General features: G+C 30.2%; 2 protein-coding genes across 2 annotated transcripts in view; one reads left to right on the top strand and one right to left on the bottom strand.

The window, feature by feature from the left end:
• LOC130900714 (ras-related and estrogen-regulated growth inhibitor-like protein) overlaps positions 1–17,234 on the top strand; it is a 46,024-nt gene extending 28,790 nt beyond the window's left edge. The window contains exons 4-5 of the mRNA XM_057811514.1: positions 10,046–10,302; positions 13,867–17,234. Coding sequence (XP_057667497.1) covers positions 10,046–10,302; positions 13,867–14,184 — 575 coding nt within the window. The 3' untranslated portion in view covers positions 14,185–17,234. The remainder of the gene's footprint in view (positions 1–10,045; positions 10,303–13,866) is intronic.
• A 1,780-nt stretch (positions 17,235–19,014) lies between these two features.
• On the bottom strand, positions 19,015–20,218 carry LOC130900716 (mitochondrial fission 1 protein). The gene is made up of 3 exons (XM_057811517.1): positions 20,066–20,218; positions 19,543–19,801; positions 19,015–19,454 (listed from the first exon to the last, which is right to left on the bottom strand). Exons 1-3 carry the CDS (start codon positions 20,108–20,110, stop codon positions 19,303–19,305), a joined length of 456 nt encoding a protein of 151 aa, XP_057667500.1. The 5' UTR covers positions 20,111–20,218; the 3' UTR covers positions 19,015–19,302.
• Positions 20,219–21,382: the final 1,164 nt, after the last annotated feature.

Raw genomic sequence — 21,382 nt, 5'->3', positions numbered from 1 at the left:
ATTCAATTTGCAATCAGTATTTTTAAATACTGATAAATAGGTTAGATCATTGCTATACCACCAACAACCCCTTAAACAACATTTGTTTAATGATGCATCCACCCAGCTTTCTTCAGATTAGTTATTTTAACCATATAATTGCTCTATATACTTTGTAAGTTGTTCCAAGCTTTTCCACATTTTTCTTAATTTTCTTAATTTAGCTTCACTAAAAATCTGATTACTTCCGACTTGATATTAATGGTTCGCCCCGTATCAATTATACATACTTCAATTAAGGACAGTACGACTTCTTGGGGCAGATTTTCCAACTGAGGACTTTTACATAATCGTGAGCATATGCGGGTCGTGATAAAAAATTTAACGTATGTTTAAAAAAAACTTGACTTGTCGTCGTTACCAAATTTCCATTGATTTTATCATCTTCCATGCTGAAATATGGAGTTTGAATGATGATAAAAGTACCAAGCACTGCTTTTTGTCTTTATTGAAGTCATTATCACATTTTATTGCACATATTTTGCAAAAAAACTCTTCAACAATCAGGGGATTACTACGCATCTATCTGAGTTTATTATCCAAAGTTTATAAGGAGACATTGGAGAGCTACCACTTTCTCACCAAAGACAATATATCTAGTAATCCGCAATGTCGTATCTGATAGTTTCAAGAGGAAATTTTTAACCAGTTCACAGAGTCAATCATGCACCTCAATCAAGCAGAGACTTCAACGAGCACAATAAAACAAATTCTTAAGAACCTTAAATAAAAATATAGCCCATCTATATTCTATAATTTTACGTTCAGCAAGCTTTTGGTAAAAGCATCATTTGGGCTTGAATGCGAATTGTACTAGGAATTGATACCACCAAGTTCATCGATCTTATTTCACAGTATTTGTTAGAAAACTAGCTCTGGGTTAACTAAACCTGGATATTTATCCGATAAAAACCTCCCAGATTCGCATCTATTATCCACTATATACATCGACATTGATAACTCGACTATCTGGAATGCTTTCGAAGTACAATAAGCCTTCATAATTCCGTCAAATCAGTGTTGGTAAAAATTTTTTTTCTCGTGGACTTATTACTGACCCACTGCAACTACATCCATATTCCCAAAACTAACGATGAAAATTTGTATGTAGACCAACGTTCGAACCTTCAGGGACATCTGGGGGGCTCACTACTACTAGTTTAAGAATCACTGATCTAAAGATGGAAATTTGTGTGTAGAGGGTTCACTTAGACCACTTTGAAAATCACTTATCTAACAATGAAAACATGTTTAAACCCCTGTCGAGACTTTTCACTAGATCTCTAACGATGGAAAATTGTCTGTAGACCTCTTTTCGAGCCTTCAGAATCTTTTGGGGGTTAACTGGGCCGTGTCTGTAGATAAACCAGTGTAGCTGATACCTTCGTTTGTTTTGTCGTGGAAATTATCGATGTAAAAGTAAATCGAACGATTGTTGTGAAATTTCACATGAAACTTGGAATAACTGCAACTGAAACTTATAATTTATTGAAACAGACGTATATCGCAATGAATGTTTATCGCGTCCACGTGTTTCTGGGTGGTTTAACCAGCGAGAAAGTGTTGAAGATGATTCACATTCGGGTCGCTTTCCGCGTCCAAAATTTTGACATGCACAGAGTGTGTGCATTTATTCCGCACGTAAAGAGGTTTCTAAAGGTTAAAAAAAATATATAAACCAAAACTGTACTACACCTGATCCAGCGGCTTCTTCAGCGATGCGGCGCTCGCCCCCCTCACGCGGCTATTAATTTGGATGGACCAATAACGATGAAGCGCCGCGTTTCGCCCGAGATGTTCACGTGCGGATCACGCACTGATCATTGTTTTGGTTTACTATTTTTCTTTGGTAAATAAACTTTAACCAAATACAACATGCTAGTGCTAGACCACTCAACTCAACAAAAGATTTGAAAGAAAAAGCTGCGCGCGTCCTGAAAGAACTTGCAGAGGAAGACTTCCTGCAGTGTTTTGAACTATGGTAGTTTCTCATGGAGCGATGTGGAGATAGAGAAGGGGTATATATTGAAGGTGATCAAGGTAAAATGTTTTATATCATCAGTGTTGTTATCCATACCTCGTATTTCGAAATATAACCAGCTTTTTTCAACTTGAATACATAATTAAAACGATGTAAACATAAAAAGTTTATTTACTTGTATGAAATCAATTTTAAACAAAGTTTTTATTTGGAACTCGGGAATATATCAATCATGAATCGTATTTCAACGATCGAAATTAATTCTATATCGGGTTTTATATTAATTTTTTGTTGTAACTCATTACTATGTTTGCTTAATACCAAAAAATCGAAATTATGCTTTAGTTTCGGTTTAATTTGCAAAATACCTTCGGGATTCAGGTAGATAAATTTTGGCACGCGAGAACATTCAAAAATATTATTTTGGCTTACATTTATTTTTGATTAACGCGTGTTCTCAATCAAACTAGTTCCTAAACGACTTTTTCTAATGAACAGTATTATGAAATATGTTATACAGTTAGTATAATCTAAGGCAGTCAAAAACAAATTTCATCAATCCCAGAAAATACCTAAAACATTAGTCACGACTCGTACTAGTCAATATAATAGATATTCTGGATATTGTAGACTATATGTATAATAAACAAAACCTGTTGAAAATATATACATACAGTCACCTAGATTTAAGTACCTAACGCTTAAAATAAACCAAAAGGTGCAATATATTTTATTAAGATATCTTAAAAACTCATTTATGTAATGGATGACTTCGACCTATAAATATTTTTCGACCTATTTTACACAGTACTTCTTTCATAACTGAACATATTCGAAATTTTTGCGAATCGACATCAAGGCCAGATCAATTTATTATCCATATATTTTTTTAACTTTACATTCAGTTCCAATTTTATAGAAAAAAAATACATGACACGTCCCTGTTTATACTTATACCCGGCTAGTGTATAATAGCTACAGAAAAAAATTAAAAGTTAAAAAAATGGTGCACATATACATACAATACCGGTCAAAAGTTTTTGCCCACCCCATTATCCATTCATTAAATTTTTAAATAAAACACTAACAAATTTCTCTTTCATATTGTGACGCAAAGGTCGACCAGGTGTCTTATAAATCAAAAATAATAGTTTCTATTCATTTCTAATTTGTTATACTTTAACAGTGAATTATTCCTTCAGTGTTTATGATTGTAGTTTAGTTCCATTTAGCCCTGTGAGACGAAAGCTGCCGTTTATACTTTTTGGATCAAGACATCTTTTTGTGAAGTACAACGCGTCGAGTCCTGTCCTGGAAAAATCTATTCCACTCCATCTGTGACAATAGATGGAGCTCCTGCCGTCCTTTTGATTTGAGTGATAGATTGCACCTATCGTATCAATTTCTAATTAATGCAGTTAATAAAATAAAAAGCAATGCATTGAATACGCGCTTATTTGCACAATTGTGAAGAAAGCTTCCAACGATTGCTATTGACTCAGTCTTAAAGTTTCTGGAAAGTTTAAAAAAAAACCTTATTAATTTTAAAGCAAATATCGCGTATTTGACAGATATGTTCAATAAATTTTCACTTTTTTCAAACTTGTCGCACGTAGAATGCATTGATGAAGATATTCAGACATACGTTCAGCATTCGATTCCCTGCCTGATGATTTTAAAATCAGATATTCTACCGATACAAATACCAACATGGATCATAAATTTAATATATTATATATTTAATATCATTTCACTATTTAAACGGAAATTTCAACACTTTCTATTATTTAGAAAACAACACAATAGTTTGTATTCTGTTCTTCATCTCTATTGAAGTTTGAAAGAAATTAACAGATGTCACCCATATCGCAGTTTTGGCGAATATAAGCAACCCACCGATAATAAAAAAAGAAAACCATAATTTCAATTTTAATAAAGCTAATTCATTCCTTAATTAAAAGATGGCACTAACACTTTTTAATGGCGATGTGTGAGCGTGCGTATCTGTCAGATATGTCACAAATAAATTCGCCCCTCCGATCATTCTCAAATCATTTCCAATTTGACTTAAAGACAAAAATATATTATGCATCATACAAACTGTTTGATAAACAAATTTCACATTAAATAAATTCAAAACTGTAATTACTTATGTAAATCGTGGTAATTTATCAGGAAAATAATTATTTCGTTTTTAATCAGAAATAGAACTCGAATGGCCTCTATGAAAATCAACTTGAAGGTTATTAGTATTACATAGTTTCAGTGTGTTTCACTAATTGTATTTAATCATCTGACACCTAAACATGTTTGCCGTTTGGTTCACTGTCTGGATATGGCCTTTGGCAACTTTTTGTTTTGTCAGGAAGTTTTGAAAACGTTTCATGTTGAAAGCATTTTAAATTTTATTCAATCAAGATACAAGGAAACGTTTACTTATCTATCAAATACAACAACTGAAACCATCATTTGTTGATATAATTTGTCATTGAAAATAAAATTGGAACAATGATGTCAATAATAATCCTCATATTTGTTCAAAGATGGCGACGCAGTTTTGATTAATTATTTTTTTAAATTATTGTAATATATTTAAAAATGATTAAATTAAATTGAAACCAAACAGTAACAATCTTAAAACTTATTTATTAATTATTATAATACATTATTATGTTTTTAATCACAATTTTAACTATGAAATAATTTGTTGATGGTTGCCTACTTTTTCGTAGGCGTCTAAGCAATTTAAATTGTTTATTACTACTTAACATTAATGTAATGTTAATAAAATTTAATATAACGAATTCATTTATGAATAATTTAATATATATCTTGAAATATTTTTGTCACTTCTCTATATAAGATATTATTACATTTTAAATATTGGTATTTGTAAGTACAATTATGAGTTGCGCTATTCCTTCATAGATGGCGGTGTATATGAATAATGTTCTTATATAATTCGTATAAATTCTTAATGAAATTATGTTGAAATTTAAACTGAATCTTTTTGCACCAAAAAGAAATAAAGAGTGTATTACAACATAAGAATTTAGAGCTACGAAAATACGGAAGCCGGTTAGCCTCAGCTGAGTAAAAATAACGAGATCACTTAAATTTTTGTTTTTCAAATACTTCAAAAATTGTGTATACAACACAAATAAGAACGGCGCGTTCATTAGTAGCGGTTACTATTTATATAACTATTGTATAAAAGGACGAGATTTGGATCTACGTTGAGGAATGCAGTTTGATGTCGGAACGAAGACGATCCAAAAATACCCGTACATAACTTCGTTAAAACCTTTGTGGTGGAATTAAAAAAGTAAAAATCTATATTAAAGGAAACGTACATTAATACATTTGTCGGTTTCTACGTAAACATTTGAACCAATTTGCTTCTGATGTACCAGTTTAAATTGCATAAACTCAATATCCTACTTATTAGAATCGAAAACGATCATTATCAAAACAGTTAAGCGACTAACTTTAAATTTATTACATTGTATAATGTTATATGGGGAATCATTTATTACGTACACCTTTTTTATATGTTTTTGTTGAAAATTATCTTTATTTTACGTCTATTTTGATTAAAAATTAGTTCTAAAATAGATAAAAAATATTGTCGCTTAATCCTATTGCCGTTATATTAAAATATAATTTGTCACCGACAGTTTTCATAATTATATTAATGAATAGATCACCTAAAAACATGAATATCATAATGAAAGTCTATTTTTAACCACACTGATTTTTTTATCCTTAGTTGTCATATCTCAAAATTAAGTACCAACCTTCAATTAAACTATTCATAGTTGCATTGAAATTTATGATATAAATTTACGAATTTTATGACTTTTTATCATTGACAATTTTCTAGTTTCTTCGTATATGAACCATTTCTGAAAATTTTCTTGTAATTGACTCTGTTTCAATAATTTCTAAGTTTTTTCATAGTTGTGATGAGCTTTTAATCTATTTTGTAAATATTGAGACGTCTGTCCTATGTAAATATTACCTCTTTTGTTTTTGGATGTTTTACAATTTTCTTCAATGAAATATTTTGATCATTTATTCATGTCCTTCATCTCTAATATCATTTAAATAATTTAATAGCTGTTATGAAAATCTTTGTGCCCATGATAAAAAAAATGTTTCGCATTTTGATGTCTTTGGTCTCACTTCTTGATTGAATCAGATTGATAAATATGTGAAGAAATATGAGGAGTAGTGAAAAACGTAGAGAATAGGATGAGAAGAAAGATAAGGATAAATATGAAGGAGCTTTATCTTGGTTTGAATTCAAAGTAAAAAGGAATAGAACTTTTGACAGTGTATTTCAAAACGACCACACATACAAATTGAATGTCAATGTCAATAAAAAGGGTTACAGGAACGTGTCCGTGAAATCAAAATACGAACGGTAAGTCCATTGTTGTTGTCTTGTGTTTGACCAACATTTACAAGTTCGTAGCTCTTTTCGATTGTCCCCAGACGATATTTTGTGATGTTAATAAACTATTTGAATCCTTTAGTATTATAAATAATGACAAGTTCACAAGAAATGTTTATTTAAGAAGACTCCCGCGTCTACCAAACTAGTTATATTGAAATTAAAATTTATTGACTCCCATTCCACATGTATTTATGCTTAAAAATCTCAACTCAATTAATTGTGAACTAAAACAATGCATAAAAGTCGCTAAATTGAACGTTAACATTTTATTAAATATGAATAGTTGTTCATTTGATTTTTTTCAAAACAGCCAATAAGCGTCGAGTATTGTTACACATACACTTATGTATATTCAAAGATCTGTTGTGTATGTATATAAATAATGACTCATTTATAACGGCATCGGTTATTATAGTTGTTACAGTGAAATATATTTAGTTTTTGAGTGTAAAATGAGCAAAAATCAAAAAGAAACTGTAAAAAATGTTGTTAAATTTCGCGCGCTTTATTTGAGTGACAGAAACAATATGGACGTTTCCCCAATTTCCGCTGTTACTGGATATGCATTGAATTATAACATTTTTAACTAATACCAATTATTTTTGTTCGATAACCGCTATGACGACACAATTAGTAAGATTAATTTCTTACCAATCAAATCTTTATACTTATATATCGCGGCAATTCTGTCAGTTTCCCTGATATGTCTTAGATCGACTTATTTCTCTTTATATAACAAAAATTAAAATAATAAAAGTATAATATTATTGTAAATAATCCGTTGTTGAAAAAATATAAGGTATATCGTATCAACGTAAATAAATATAGATATTTGGCCGAGAATATTGAATCTCACGCCAATTCTGACTAATTTCACAATCATCTTATCCAACTTGTCTCTCCTTAAAAAATTTAATGAAGAAAAATCGTTTAGCGTAAATAAATACATGTCTTTTGGTCTGGAAAATCTAAAAATACAGTAATAAAGAGAGAAAATACATTTTTTTTGTTTATAAGCGTCAACAATCTAATACGGCTTTAAATTTAGAGTTAAAAATGTTTTTACTTCGTTATATTGTACGAGGGCTATCTGAGAATTTTCCAACATAACCGTCAAGCTAAAAACCAAGTCTCGCAATTCAGTTTTTCTACCGTATAAAGTTGTGAGATCCATAATAAAAATTATTTATTCAGTCCCTACTTAAGGGACCTTCTGTCCTAATTTATTACGTAATTACCTAATTTAACAACATCTTATACTGACCACATTATTATTAGAAATCTTCACTCATACTATTGTCAATATTGTAGGAATCTCTCAACGCATGCGCAAATATATATTTCAACCATATGATGAAGTACTGACATTGGTTGAGGTCGGAAACTTTTCAGACAACCTGCGTGTTTAAGTTAAAAATGGTTCAAATACTATCAGAATTATAAATAAAAAAACGTAAAACTGACTATTTTAGTCAAGTTTTCCAAGTGATAGCCGACATAAGCAAATAGGCGAGTCGATAGAGAGTTTTTCGTCGACTTCTACATACTTTTATGAAAGATTCGATCAGAAATTTGTAAACAAACTGCAGAGCCGTACTGGTTCAGCCGTTTCTAAAGATATTATATACAGAATATTATGAAATTTCTTTTTTTAGACCCAAAGTCGAAAATTTTAAGCAAACAAATGATATATTCTAGCTTTTAAGTGACACATAAAAATTGGGGTAATCAAGAAAATAAAACTATCTAAAATAAAGAAGTAATTGATTATTTTTTATAAAAATCAATTCCAAGAATAGAAGGACTATGGATTAGTATGCGTGCAAGTCGATGATTCGTTTGACTCCATGTGTTATAAATATGACAATAATTGTATAGAATTCGAAAGTACTAAACTGGTTTCTCGGTTATAACTTTATTGAACTATTAATTTTATATAAATAATCAAAATACTATAAATATGATATGGAATTAACTAACCAACGAAAAAAATTGAACACACCTGGTATTTTATGGTATTTATTCGAAAATACCGCGGTCCATAAACGTTATTCACTATTCTCGATATTATTACAACTTTCGCAGCCAAAAAAATTAATGAATGTACACGACGACCGACGTCTGAGAACGTCATTTTCAGGGTTATTTTTATAGTAACACATTCTTATTTGAGTTACTTGCCAAATTTAAACGAAATACAACTTTCACATTATTAAATTTAATATATTGTGTACGGTTTTAAAATTGTACGCGAATGCTAGAATATTCTTCAACTATATATATGTATATATAGCTCGAGAAACAAAATTTCATTATATCAGAAAGAAATCCTACACAAAAAAAGATATAATAATGAAATATAGGTCTCGACAACATCAGCCACGTGTTTATCCATTTGCAAACCCAGCTGACAGCAATGCCCTACTTTCTTAGATAGATACTTTATACAAATAATATTAGAAAGACGAGAATGAAATTATTAATTTCATAATTTATAAATATCTACATTTTCAATAGAAAAAACGTTTTGTTCATATATTTATTTCATATGTTGAAATATGACATTTGACATATTAAGAACCATAGAATAAAACGGTTTTAGGACTGAGGATCGATATCTGTTATTAATTATTACTGCTCATAGTAGATTTGCAAATTGAAGTATATTAGATTGGTAAAATCGCATTATCTAGTTTGTTAAATTACCCCCATTGTCTAATATTTGATATTCACGTAACTATTTAAGAAATGAAACCTCTATGAATTTATTTTCTTTATGACGCAATTAGTTAAATTCATCAATTGCGCTTCTTCTTTTTCTATTTTCAAACATTTTCATGACAAAAACATCCTGTTGACATTTTAACAGAGAAAAATATTGGTATGAATGTATTTTTCTTTTAATTCACAAGTTCAGACGATTTCCTCAAGCGGATTCATAAAAAAATCGTTTTGACAGTCTGTGTTTGTGCTTTATAATTGCTGAGATTATTTGATTATTAGTTTAAAAATATCACTGTAGGTTTGACTATCTGAGGAACCGTTGCTTGTCGCTTGAGTATGTTAAGAGTCAAAATAGAAGAGATAATTTAGAGGTATACAGGTCAACGGCTCCTAGGTGTAAATATGGAAAATACCAATCCCAGAAATAGTAATAATTTAAATATCCAGTTTCCGTAATTGCTTTTGTATTTGTAAACAACAAATATACATTGATGGATTCACGAATCTCCCAATCAAAATATGGAAATTTTTCTCATTATTTGCAATATAGATTTGTCAACGATATCTATATAAATAACAAATGGATATATTATGAATGAAAACACATTAAAAAACCTTTAAAACAAATAAAAAATACACTTTAATTCCTGTTTTTGAATTACAAGTATTTACAATAAATTGCTACGCTTATAGCAAGTACAATCGAACAACGTTGCTAGACTTTAAAAATAGTATAAATATGCGGGAAATTTTAAACAATGAGGTTATTTTGACATTTAATATTATACAAAACGAATAGGTATCTCGGTTGAAATTCTTACAACCTTTTTTCTTTGTTTCAGATCTCCTATATCGACAAACGTTAACTTTGAATAATTCAGCTTTGGAAGTAGAGATTGTTGATGTTTGCAGCTGTGACATCCAAGCTTTTCCTGAGGAAGCCATCTATTGGGCTGACGCTAGTGTTGTCGTATACGACATCACTTGCAGAAATTCTTTTACCCAAGCCAGCGATATGCTACAAAAAGTATTACACTTGAGGAGCCAAATGCCGACGATACTTCTTGGAAATAAAGCGGATCTCGAGCATTTACGACAGGTCAGTAATCTCAATATTTCCTACTTCATCAATTTACTTTGTCATTGTTGTCTATACAGTATTACCAACCTTAACGATAATGAGACTGTGTGACTTTTAAAGAAATTAACGTAAAAAATCGATGATCTGTCAAACACAGAACTTAATCATACAACCATAGAGTATAAAAATATTCTTCTTTTTTATTTTGGTCAATTGACGGCCTAATTTGTAAAGCGTTAAAGTAAAAGTACACCAAGATTAAGATTAAGAGTGTTTAAATGGAATTTATGTCATTTGCATAACCATGAACGATGTTTAATATTTTCCAAACAATCGTGAAAAGCGGGCATGGAAATTGGGTTAAAATATCACATATTTCATTCAATAATTTGTTTATTTTCCGCTAAGATGATTAAGCCCATTGCTTTTTGGAAACTATAACGCAACAAACTCTTTTATCCCAAAATTAATTACGTGATATACTTTCACATTTTATTCGTATATTTGTACATCTTAGTTAATTTAAAATAAAATATTTTCAATAAAATCACTATAAATAATAAAATATTATTCAGACGTAACGTCAAGGTATCATAATAAATTTCTTTGATTCTTCTTCTTCTATTTTAAAATTAGTTTTTTTTTCAATAATTTTTGAAAGATTGATAAAAAATTGACGTTTCGATTTAACTTCAGTCTTTATCAAAATATCATATTTTGAGATAGAAGAGACCTAAAATCAAGAACATCTAGAAGCATTGGTATCACATAATAGTGTTAAAAAAAATCCCGAGTCGATCAAGTATATGATGAATTTAAACACCCTGTATTCTTAGGTAACTTGAATTCCTGTTTTTAAATTCCGATTTCTCAGTTTATTTTGAATACCTGCAATGAGATATATGACTACAAGAAATGTTCCAATAGCATTTCGAAATGATCTTATTTCTAAACAGAAGAGACCTATTTTCAGCTGTGCACATACTCTAGACTAATTTTATCGTTTCCCGCCAATTTATTACCTTCGTTTCGTCCGCCATATTGTAATTAAGTAGGAATACAAATAAAATGTTCTCGTTTAGAGCAATATAATCGAGAATAAATTCACTAAAAAATGACTTATCAAATAAAAGACAAAAAAATTTTAAAAATAAGTTTTAATTGTAGTATTCGCAATTTTATAACAATACGAAAAATGTAGTCTTCAAACATAAAAAGCTTCTTGCATTACAATATGATAATTACCCTAAAGGTGCAATTTCATGTTAACGCGTGACCCTGGCTTAGTGTCAAATGAGGTCACGTGGTACAATTTTGACTGGAGCGTCATCTTAAATTAATGCAGCGTCAAGCTTCAAAACACTAAAAAATACCACTTCTGTCAATAGTATGTTAACCTATAAACATATAGTGTGCGTTAAATATTTACCTTGTAGTTCATTACACTTTACATTACACTATTACACTAGTAAATAGCTGATAATTTAGGTTTTGCGCTATATTACCCGATTTAAAAAGCTGAACAATGTTTAGTTTTGACGCTCCATTAATTTAAGATGGCGCTCCAATCAAAATTGTACCACGTGGCGTCATTTGACGTTCCAAGCCAGCGGCGTGCGTCAACATGAAATGGCACCTTTATAGTTGACGAAATTTGAGAGTGCTTGATACGTACAGAGAAAACTTCCAATAAATTGTATGTATTGTATTACATTTAATGGATATTCCACGTTGTTACATAATTGTCATTGCATTATATGTACTACTGGGATTATATGAAGTATTTGTGGTTTCAAATGGGTAAATAAAAAGTACACTTCTGTGTAAAATAGCATACAAGGCTTGGAACAGATAAGTATTTACAAAACTATCGTTTCTTCATTCAGGTTACGGTACTCGCGGTCAAGACCTTCTTGAGTAGCTAGTCTTCTGATAGACCAGCCATCTTACAATTTGGCAATAGTGGCAGCTTTCTGAATTTCAGTTAAATTTCAGTTAACAGAGGTGGCATTATTGAATTATCTGTCACTGACAATGACAGGATGCGTTTTCATTGAACGGAAGTGTACATGTTCTTAAAACTGTATATTTTGGCAGTTTTTGTCAAAACTTAATACTTTTAAATTATTTTTAAGTGTTGTGAGATAATATGTGAAATACTGGTTGCATATATATAAAATCTTGTAATAGGCTAATATTGAGATAGTTAATGTTTTTTCAATAATGCGGATGAAACAATGATCAAACGTTTTTATATGATAATAAATAGTGAATGTAAAATATAGTTTCAAAGCTGCAGTATCGGTATTGATAATACTTTTATTTATATATCAAAACCATTAAAATTATTTTCCAAACACACGAATCAAATCTCAATGAATGTTTTGCTAAATATATTATTCATACTAAAAATTTCAATGTCAAATGCCATTAAACTGAGTAAGTGAAGGTTTAACATTGGCAATATTTGAAATTATCGCGTAGTAGATATATCAAAGAGATTTTTTTTTAAAAATTACAGATCAACAAACTTTATTCTACTGATTTTTGTTTTGATGAATGTCAATCAAAGTGGAAAATTAGCTTCGGATATAATATCGAGTTGAATTCATTTTTAGAACGAGGTATTATGGTTTAATTATTGATATATAAATTCGTGAGCAAAGAAATCGATATAAGTCGCACACTCGCGGTCTAAAGTCTCCAGTACAAAATCTGGATAATAGAGACATTAACAATCTGTTAAAACATGAATCAGCATTACTATATCACCTTTATATAATTTTTTCATGAAGCAGAAGAGGAGTGAGAATCCTCTACTTACCAGAGAACGTAAAGTTAGAAAATTGTATTTTGCCACAATACATAAAACTATCAATAATTAGAATTACGTTCGGTTTTTCAATGAAACATAACCTTAAAGTGACAGATGACAGAGCGTGTCATACGAAGTGGAAAGATTTTCAATCTATAGTGCACTTTAGTGTATACATTTGTCGCACGGTCGCCGTCCTTTTCCAATTTTTGCATCTCAAAGCCACTGGTCTTATCTTTATAATGAGTGGTTTATGTTGGTATTGAACTATTTTCTTAGTATAGAAAAAAGGTTATAATTAACAGTAAAGAAAATACAAATTTCAATTAGTTAAAATAACAATTTATTTGTAAGTAACCTATCAATTTTTAGTGCTTCCTCCTCTAATCCTAATAACGCTTTTTCATGGATCCAATTATTTTTCTTTACTCGAACCTTAGACTCATACTAAACAATTTCTTTAATCATACGGATTGTGCTTCAAATTTATGTTAATATAAATTCCCAAATGTACAATAACTACCTTTCAGATATTTAACAATATTATGAACGTAATTTTGATTTCTATTAACCTTGTCCTTTGCGTAGGTTCAACATAGTTCATATAGGCTTTAAGGAGTTAATACAATTCGTGTTCAGTTCTTTTGCGAGTGACTTGCGAATTCCTGAGTTGCTCACGAGTGTATATAAATATCGACACACTATTGCACTTGATAACCCAATATCCGATTGTTTCTTTTTTTAAATATGGTTTTCTGTTGTTGCAGGTCGAGGAAATGGAAGGCCGTACCTTGGCAATCCAAAATAATTGTCAATTTTTCGAAGTATCGGTAGCAGAAAACTCCTCTAGTATCTACACCGCATTCGACACGATCTTAAACGAATGCCGTTCGGGGCAGACGTCTCATAAAACAAGAAAATTTTCGGTTTCCAAAATGATCGGTACTCTGATAGGTACCGGTAACAACAATAAAGTACCCAGTCCAAGTCAAGGAGGCACAGTGGTTGTATGTCACAAATCGGATTTATACAAATCTAGAGTACTTAGAAGGAGACAGAATTTTACCGCTACTGCTTCGCTTTGACTAACAGGAAAAGAAGAATTAGAATCTCGTTAACTTTTTTTCTTTGGAGCCATCAAGACTTTTTTTGTAGACTTCTTAGTTTTATAAGGAGCCGTGGATATTATTGTATATACGCGTGAATGACTTATTGGAACTTTGTGATATGCACATGAAAGGAATGTGTTTTTTTTTTCGTTATTTTTGACACTTTTTAGGGTGTCATACAGCACAAAATGTTGTGAAAAATTTTCGATTCCAGAAAATGAGGATTTTGACTGACACTTAACAAGTGGCACTGGAACTTTGGCGACAGTGGGCAGAAATTAGTATTAACCATTTATTTGAAATATCCCTCATTTTCTGTTTAATTTAACGGACATGTATGTACATAAAAATACCTTTAAGGTATACAAGGGTAGCATGTAACAGTAGCAAGCCCAAAATCTCGATAGATGATTATTAATTTTTAGCTCAGATAAAAAAAAAATCAGTTTTATAGCAGATTTTGAATTGTCCATTGGCATATTATCATTAAAACCGATTTCAACGACATATTTGTAACTTTTACTGTCATAATCTGGAAACCTTAATCAAAGTCATCTCCGAGGGAAAGTTTTACTCATGTAATCGATCGTTTCTTCAAATTTTTTTTAACTCACAGTTAATTTTGTCTACTACCCTGCCATATTCAATGATATTTTCATCATTTTTTGTCATTATCTTGTTACCGAATAAATCTGAATGGCTTTCGTACCGTTTTAAGAGATTTACGAGGATGGTTCCAAAAGTACCTGGTCCAACAAAGAAAACAACAAGAATTTATTTTTATACATAATTTCCATTTAACACCATACACGTTTCCCAGCGATGTTCAATAAGTTCGATATCCTTTTATAATTAGAATCGTCCAGCTCCTCAAAATAGCCATTAACTGCCAACATCACCTTTTCTTTGACCACCGAGCCATTTTTTCAAGTCTGTAACAGAAAAAAAACCGACGGGCCAAATCTAGCTAATAAGGTGCATGAGGCAGCGATTCAAATTTTAATTCATTAATTTTGGCCATTGTAATAACGAATGTGTGAGCTGGAGCATTATCTGGACTTTCTTCTTAGCCAAATGAGGCCGTTTTTTCTTAATTTTTTTCCTTTTTCCATCCGCCATGACTTTGCCTGCGGATGGAATGGTCTTTGTCTTCTTTGGAGCCGGTTCTCCCTTTTCAATCCATTGTTTTGACTGTTCCTTTGTTTCCGTTGTGAAGTGATGGACCTACGTTTCATCCAAGGTTATCAACTGGAGCAAAAATTCGATTCACCAAACACTCGATGGAAACATTTTCAAAACGCTGTTTTTGATCAGTCTCACCCAGAGTATCACAAAACGGTCACCAACTTTCTCCATGTTTACAAATTCACTATTAATGGCTGCCAAACAAATACTAAACAACGTGGCGTCTTCAAACTTGAAACATATGTTGTATACATTGTGTACTTTCTAACACAGTGGTATTTTTCAAACACCTATCGCCATCTCTAGGTTAGGACAGGTATTTCTGGGATCATCTTTCTGCACTCAATATCTTGCTAACTTCATTAGAGTTGAGTTCATCGTTGAGGTCTAATCTCTATGTACCGAGCGATTTTTTCAGGTTTTAGAAAAAAAATATCACTCGCTACTAAATATAGAGTAAAGAGCGAATAAAGAACAAATTTATAAGCGATTTCATCTAAACTGCACTCTTGGATTGTCTTCGTGCGAAAAAACTTTTTTGTTCCAAATCCTCATTGAATTCACTTTAACAGTTAGCATAGTATCCAAAAAATGGACTTTATTGGGTAAAAAAACCCAATTTGGACTCCTTTAATTATATTTGCCCCAAGAAAACGATTATTTTGACTTATGTTTGGTGTCTAGTATATTGTAATTAATCAACGTTTCGTCCACTATTACGTTTTGTGGTAAAACAACGCCAAAAAATCTTATTCATAGTACACGATTAGGTTTGTGATCGCATGTTGTGGAAAGCTTTTCCATATTAAAGTGAACATGCAAAATTGAAATTGAAAACTCTCTCTCTTCTTATTCTCTTCAATATTCAATTGGTAAACACCTAAATACTGAATTATTTAAAGTGTAAATACTCAAATTAAACGCCTAGAACGTTCAGTATCACATTTATTGATCCGCCCTCGTATATTAGAAAGTTTTATGACGTCTAAATTTTCGGCATTCTACTGTACATAACCTCAAAAAACATACATTTTTGATTGTATTTAATAATTTATGGAATTTTATTTGTTGACTACAACATTTAGTTGGTTAACAAAATTGGTATTGTTAGAATTTTTTTTCAAATAAAAACTAGTTTAAGTATAATCAATATTTTTGCAATATTTTGATCTCTTTGTATTATTTTTTTAATTCAGAATCCACTAAAGTGGAATTTTTCTTAATTTGTATTGAATTGATGTAATCTAGGAAATAGTTTTGTTGTTATAGCACCTACTTTCTGGTGCTACATATTTTCTTTCCACAGTATGTTCAAAAAATAATTAATTAATAATTCTGATATCAATAATTTGAAAAAAAAATCGATTATGGAAGTTTATAATAACAGTTAGTTACTTTTTGAATATACTGTTTATTATTTTGAAGATTTAACTACGATTTTTTTCTCATTATATTTTGTATTCACGAAAACAATAACTTAAATACTGTTTTGGTCAAAGTTTCGTGTTTTATTGGGTTGAATCTTCAAGGAAAACAGTGAAGACGTCTATTAGCATATATTTTAATCAAGCTAACACATCAATATCGTCATACTTTTACCGTTTCTCCAATTCATTATCGATTTTTTTTGTTTCAATATTTATTATTACTTTCATTACATTTTACATTTTAACGAATGATTTAACTTTCTCTTTGGAGGTTATATATGAAAAATACTTGTGTGTGCTAAAGAAAAAGGCTGTGATATCAGAATGTATGTGTTTTTTGTATTATAAAAATATATCATAAGAGTAGAAAACATATTCATGTTGAAAAATAAATTTATATTATTTATTTAAAAATATAGTTTCATTTAATACATCCCAAATATCCGGTAGCAACACTACTTCAACTTATGTCCCAATAGTTTTGGCATGTTTTTGTAAACATTATCAATAATTGAACTTTTCTTATTTGCCATTATTAACTGCTTGGTAACTAATAAAGTTAATAACTTGAAATAAATGGAGGAGCCAGTGCTTCGCAACTTCTACGTTCCTCATTTTTGTCATACCTCTCCATCATAAGGTTTATTCTTGGTATCTGCACTGGAGCTGTACTGAACGTGCCAGTGCAGGCCAGTTCATGAGTGTATAGAATTAGTTCGATCTGATACAAAGAACGATATAGTGCAGAGAGCTTTAGTGTACACTTCCTGAACTAGTTCTGCCAGTGCAGCTACGAAGAACAAACCTATACACTTTGCGAGATAAAAGTGCTCCAAAATCTTCAATGGGACAAACCCAAAGATTATATACACGACAAACCTGAGGTAAATTAGAGTTAACTTATTTTGGTATAAAATACGATTTTATCATCATCATTTCTTGGATATCTGAACGAAAATCAAGATGCTTCACTTAATAAAATAGAAACAAACATCTACATAAATACCCATTTTGGATGTTACAAAATTCTAAATATTACAATATAAAAAAAATTTGGGGCTTTCATATCAAAAAGAACCTTACAAGAAAAACTACCTCACAATTTTTTATTAATAGGTTTCTTATTGAGTGTCTTGCAATAGTGGGAAGAAATTTCAAAACATTTTGGGGCGTTGATATCAAAAAGAAAAGATGCATGTCACCACCAAACATAAACTTTATGAATTTTATAGTTATAAACAAGTAACAACAATAAAACAATTTTTTGTTTATTGTTTGTTAATCAGGTGAACTTTGCAATAGTTAAATAATTTTTTTCATTTTTTGGTCCTGGTGCAAAATCCTGAAATATGTAGAAAAAAGCATATTTAAACATCTTTTTATCCGCTTAATCTTCAACTCTTGGTAATACAAAAAAGTAGCGTATTATATATATATATATATATATATATATATATATATATATATATATATATATATATATATATATATATATATATATAATATCCTCTATCAACATTTTTCCAAAAAATTCAGTTTATTTTGTAAAAAAATATTTGCAGAAATTCTTGGATAACTGGTTCTTGGTTATTTGACTACACCATCACTCGAACTTCCCTTTTTAAGAAACACATATTTTATTATATTTGAAGCATTATAAGCATATTTTATTGTGAAGTTATGCTTATCAATTTCACGTTCTTCTGCATTAGTAACCAGCAACACAGATGTGACAATGTCAGTTGGTTCACCACAGATGACTAAATCATTATCAATAGTAACAAAGTCTTTGAACTCAGTCTCTTTAAAGTGCAACTCTTTGCCTGGTCCTAATCTAGAGTTGTAAGTCGTCTTTCTCAACTTCATATGTTACTTTAAACCCACTTTTCTTGAAGCTAATTAAGAAAAATATTTATTTTATTGCTGTTAAACTGTGAGTATTATGAAAAAAATATGTATTAATATTATATAATAGTTTTAATACTTAAAAGTAGTTGATGTTTGAAAGTTTTTTTGCTCAAAATAATCAACAACCTCACATAAAATCTTAGTTCTCAAATTGTGACATTTATATTTTCGTTATAGAAAATGTAATTTAAATAATTGTAAACTAAGGTTACAAATTTTAGGGGTCTATAAAAGCAGTAAATTGGTAAATCTGCAACTGGATTGGGTATTTCATAAAAAAATAATATTTAACTCCATATATATTAATTTAAAAACAACTAACATAAATCGAAACAATAGAATAAATACATTTAAAAACAAAAGTGAACGAAAGAATCACAAAAATTAATAATAGTACAATTTAAATACCTAGATGTAGTTTAATGTCCAAACAAAAAGAAATTTAGTGCTCATAATTTGAATTAAATGCAAAAATTAAACAAATTACACTATTGAAGACATACAAAAAATTTATATTGATATTTGGTATTCATCAGTCACTAAAAAAATAATAATTAAACAAATCCAGGAACAACTATGATTTGCCTCTACTGGCAATTGCCATACCGACTCCTACTAGAGCTCCCACAGCAAGAACTATTCCTCCAGTGAATGCCATACCCACGAGACCCTCCTTCCCCATTTTTTTCCTTATGATTTCTTCTAAAGTTAATACTTGTTGATTACCTACCATAAATATATTATACATATAATGTCCATTATTATTTTCTGTAACTTTGTAATACATGCAATATAATATATTGTAATTATTCACCTGGTTCAATTGACAAAAAAGATCTAACATAGTTTAAGGCTTTAGAATAATCCTTCAGCCTTGCACTGCCAATTGCAAGATAGTACAAATAGTCTCTATGGCCTTCTTCGTTTGTCTTGTATAACTCTTCTAATAACATAATTCCTTTTTGAATATCTGCCGAGTATTTACTTCTAACTAAACACCAGGCGTATTCAAATTGGGCTCTTGGGGTAACATCATTTTTATATAACTGCTCGTGATAAATTTTTTCGAATTTCTAAAAAAATGTGGTATTTGAAAAGGTACAAAGTACAGAATCGTAATTATTGTATTAATTACTACTTATACAAAATAATTTTAAAAAGTTACTGTATTTGAAATATTTTCACACGAATTATATTATACAAAACAAATTATGATTAATTTCTTCATAAATGTAATGAGACTAATGAGTCAGAACTGATAAAACTTGTTTACAAAATACGATATTTAACTATATTAAATTCTAGATTTACATTTTTATTAAAAGAATGATACTTACTTTTAAATCTTCGGGCGAAACTGTCTCTGTTAATACATCTGCCATTTTCTTAAAGTTTTATTAGCAATGGCTAGAAAGTCGATTGCAATTTTTACGAAATTTAAATGTCAATGTCAATGTTAATCTATAAAATGACTTCTCCTGATTAAAGCGCCACCTACTAATGAATATCTAAACAATAAATCGATAAAAATGTAAACTTTATAATTTATCTTTATCCAAACATTGAATTGAATCTAGTAGTGTGTGTATCTACGGTGTGGAACAGTCAAATGTATGGAGTGTAGAGGTGAGGAGAACCGTCTTGTATGCGGAATTAGTTGAAAAAGTGTCCAGCTGTAAACAGCAAATTATAATTCGAAGACTCACCAAAATAGCGCTAGTGTAACAAGTGGAAATTGTATGAATTTAGCAGTTATATATTTTATGTACAATTTGCGAATGAATTAGCATATTAATAGTTTCTTTGAAATAGTTATTACTTTCAAAAAAGAATTTAATTTGCTATCCTACTCTAATTTGTGGCGCTTTTTTAAAAATTCGTCCACTTGCTACTGGAGCGCCACCTTAATTTGCTCTCTTTCAATTGACACTTTCAGATATTCTAAGATGGTTCTCCTCACCGTCCACCCTCCATAGCCAAATGGAATAAATTCTTCAATAAATAATTAATGATGTGCGAACGCCGATTTTTATTTTTAAATACGCATTTTTTCCGAAAAGAAAAAAATATACAAGGTGTGTCATGGGATAGTGGCCAATACGAAGTTTCTTATTTTAATTGCAACCTCCAGTGTATTATTTTGTTTTTGGATTCTTCAGGAATTTCAAACATAATTCCTATTCACAAATCGCTACATTACTTTAAAAATCTAATAAATCATACTGATTATTGCTTAATAATGTAAAAAAAAAACAAAAAATGTCAATGTAGATGTTTAAAATTCTCGCCGCGAACGTCTTGGAACATGGTAATCTGATATAGAAGTCTAATGGTATGAGGCCGATGCTCCATCCTTCTGAAACCATATTATATTAGCAGGAGCTTGTCGGTTTGCTGTATCAAGTGTAATATAATTTCGTATCATCTTTGACTGCATTGGCAGCTACTTTTTTTTATCGGTTTTACATAACCAAGGTCTCGAAACTCCTTTTCTATTTTGCTAATTGTTCCTCGGAATTCGTAAAATAAGCTTGGAACTTCCATTTATGTCTGTGTGTTGTTTCCATAACCAAACACTTGTATAATTGTTATTTTGTGCATTGTCGCATAATGCACCCTGTATATATAAGCGTTTTTTCCCTTCATTTCTTTAT

The sequence above is a fragment of the Diorhabda carinulata genome, chromosome X (assembly GCF_026250575.1).
Source record: "Diorhabda carinulata isolate Delta chromosome X, icDioCari1.1, whole genome shotgun sequence".
Taxonomy (NCBI): domain Eukaryota; kingdom Metazoa; phylum Arthropoda; class Insecta; order Coleoptera; family Chrysomelidae; genus Diorhabda; species Diorhabda carinulata.
Note: the sequence above shows the minus strand (reverse complement) of the source record. Positions and strands in the feature narration are given on the sequence as shown.

What these genes read in the sequence shown, in the direction of transcription:
- LOC130900716 (XM_057811517.1), bottom strand. Translation starts at nt 20,110, where the DNA reads ATGGCAGATGTATTAACAGAGACAGTTTCGCCCGAAGATTTAAAA. An exon ending in TTTCGCCCGAAGATTTAAAA is followed by an intron (nt 19,802 to 20,065) that starts GTAAGTATCATT and finishes ACATTTTTTTAG; the next exon opens with AAATTCGAAAAAATTTATCA. An exon ending in TTTTTTGTCAATTGAACCAG is followed by an intron (nt 19,455 to 19,542) that starts GTGAATAATTAC and finishes TATTTATGGTAG; the next exon opens with GTAATCAACAAGTATTAACT.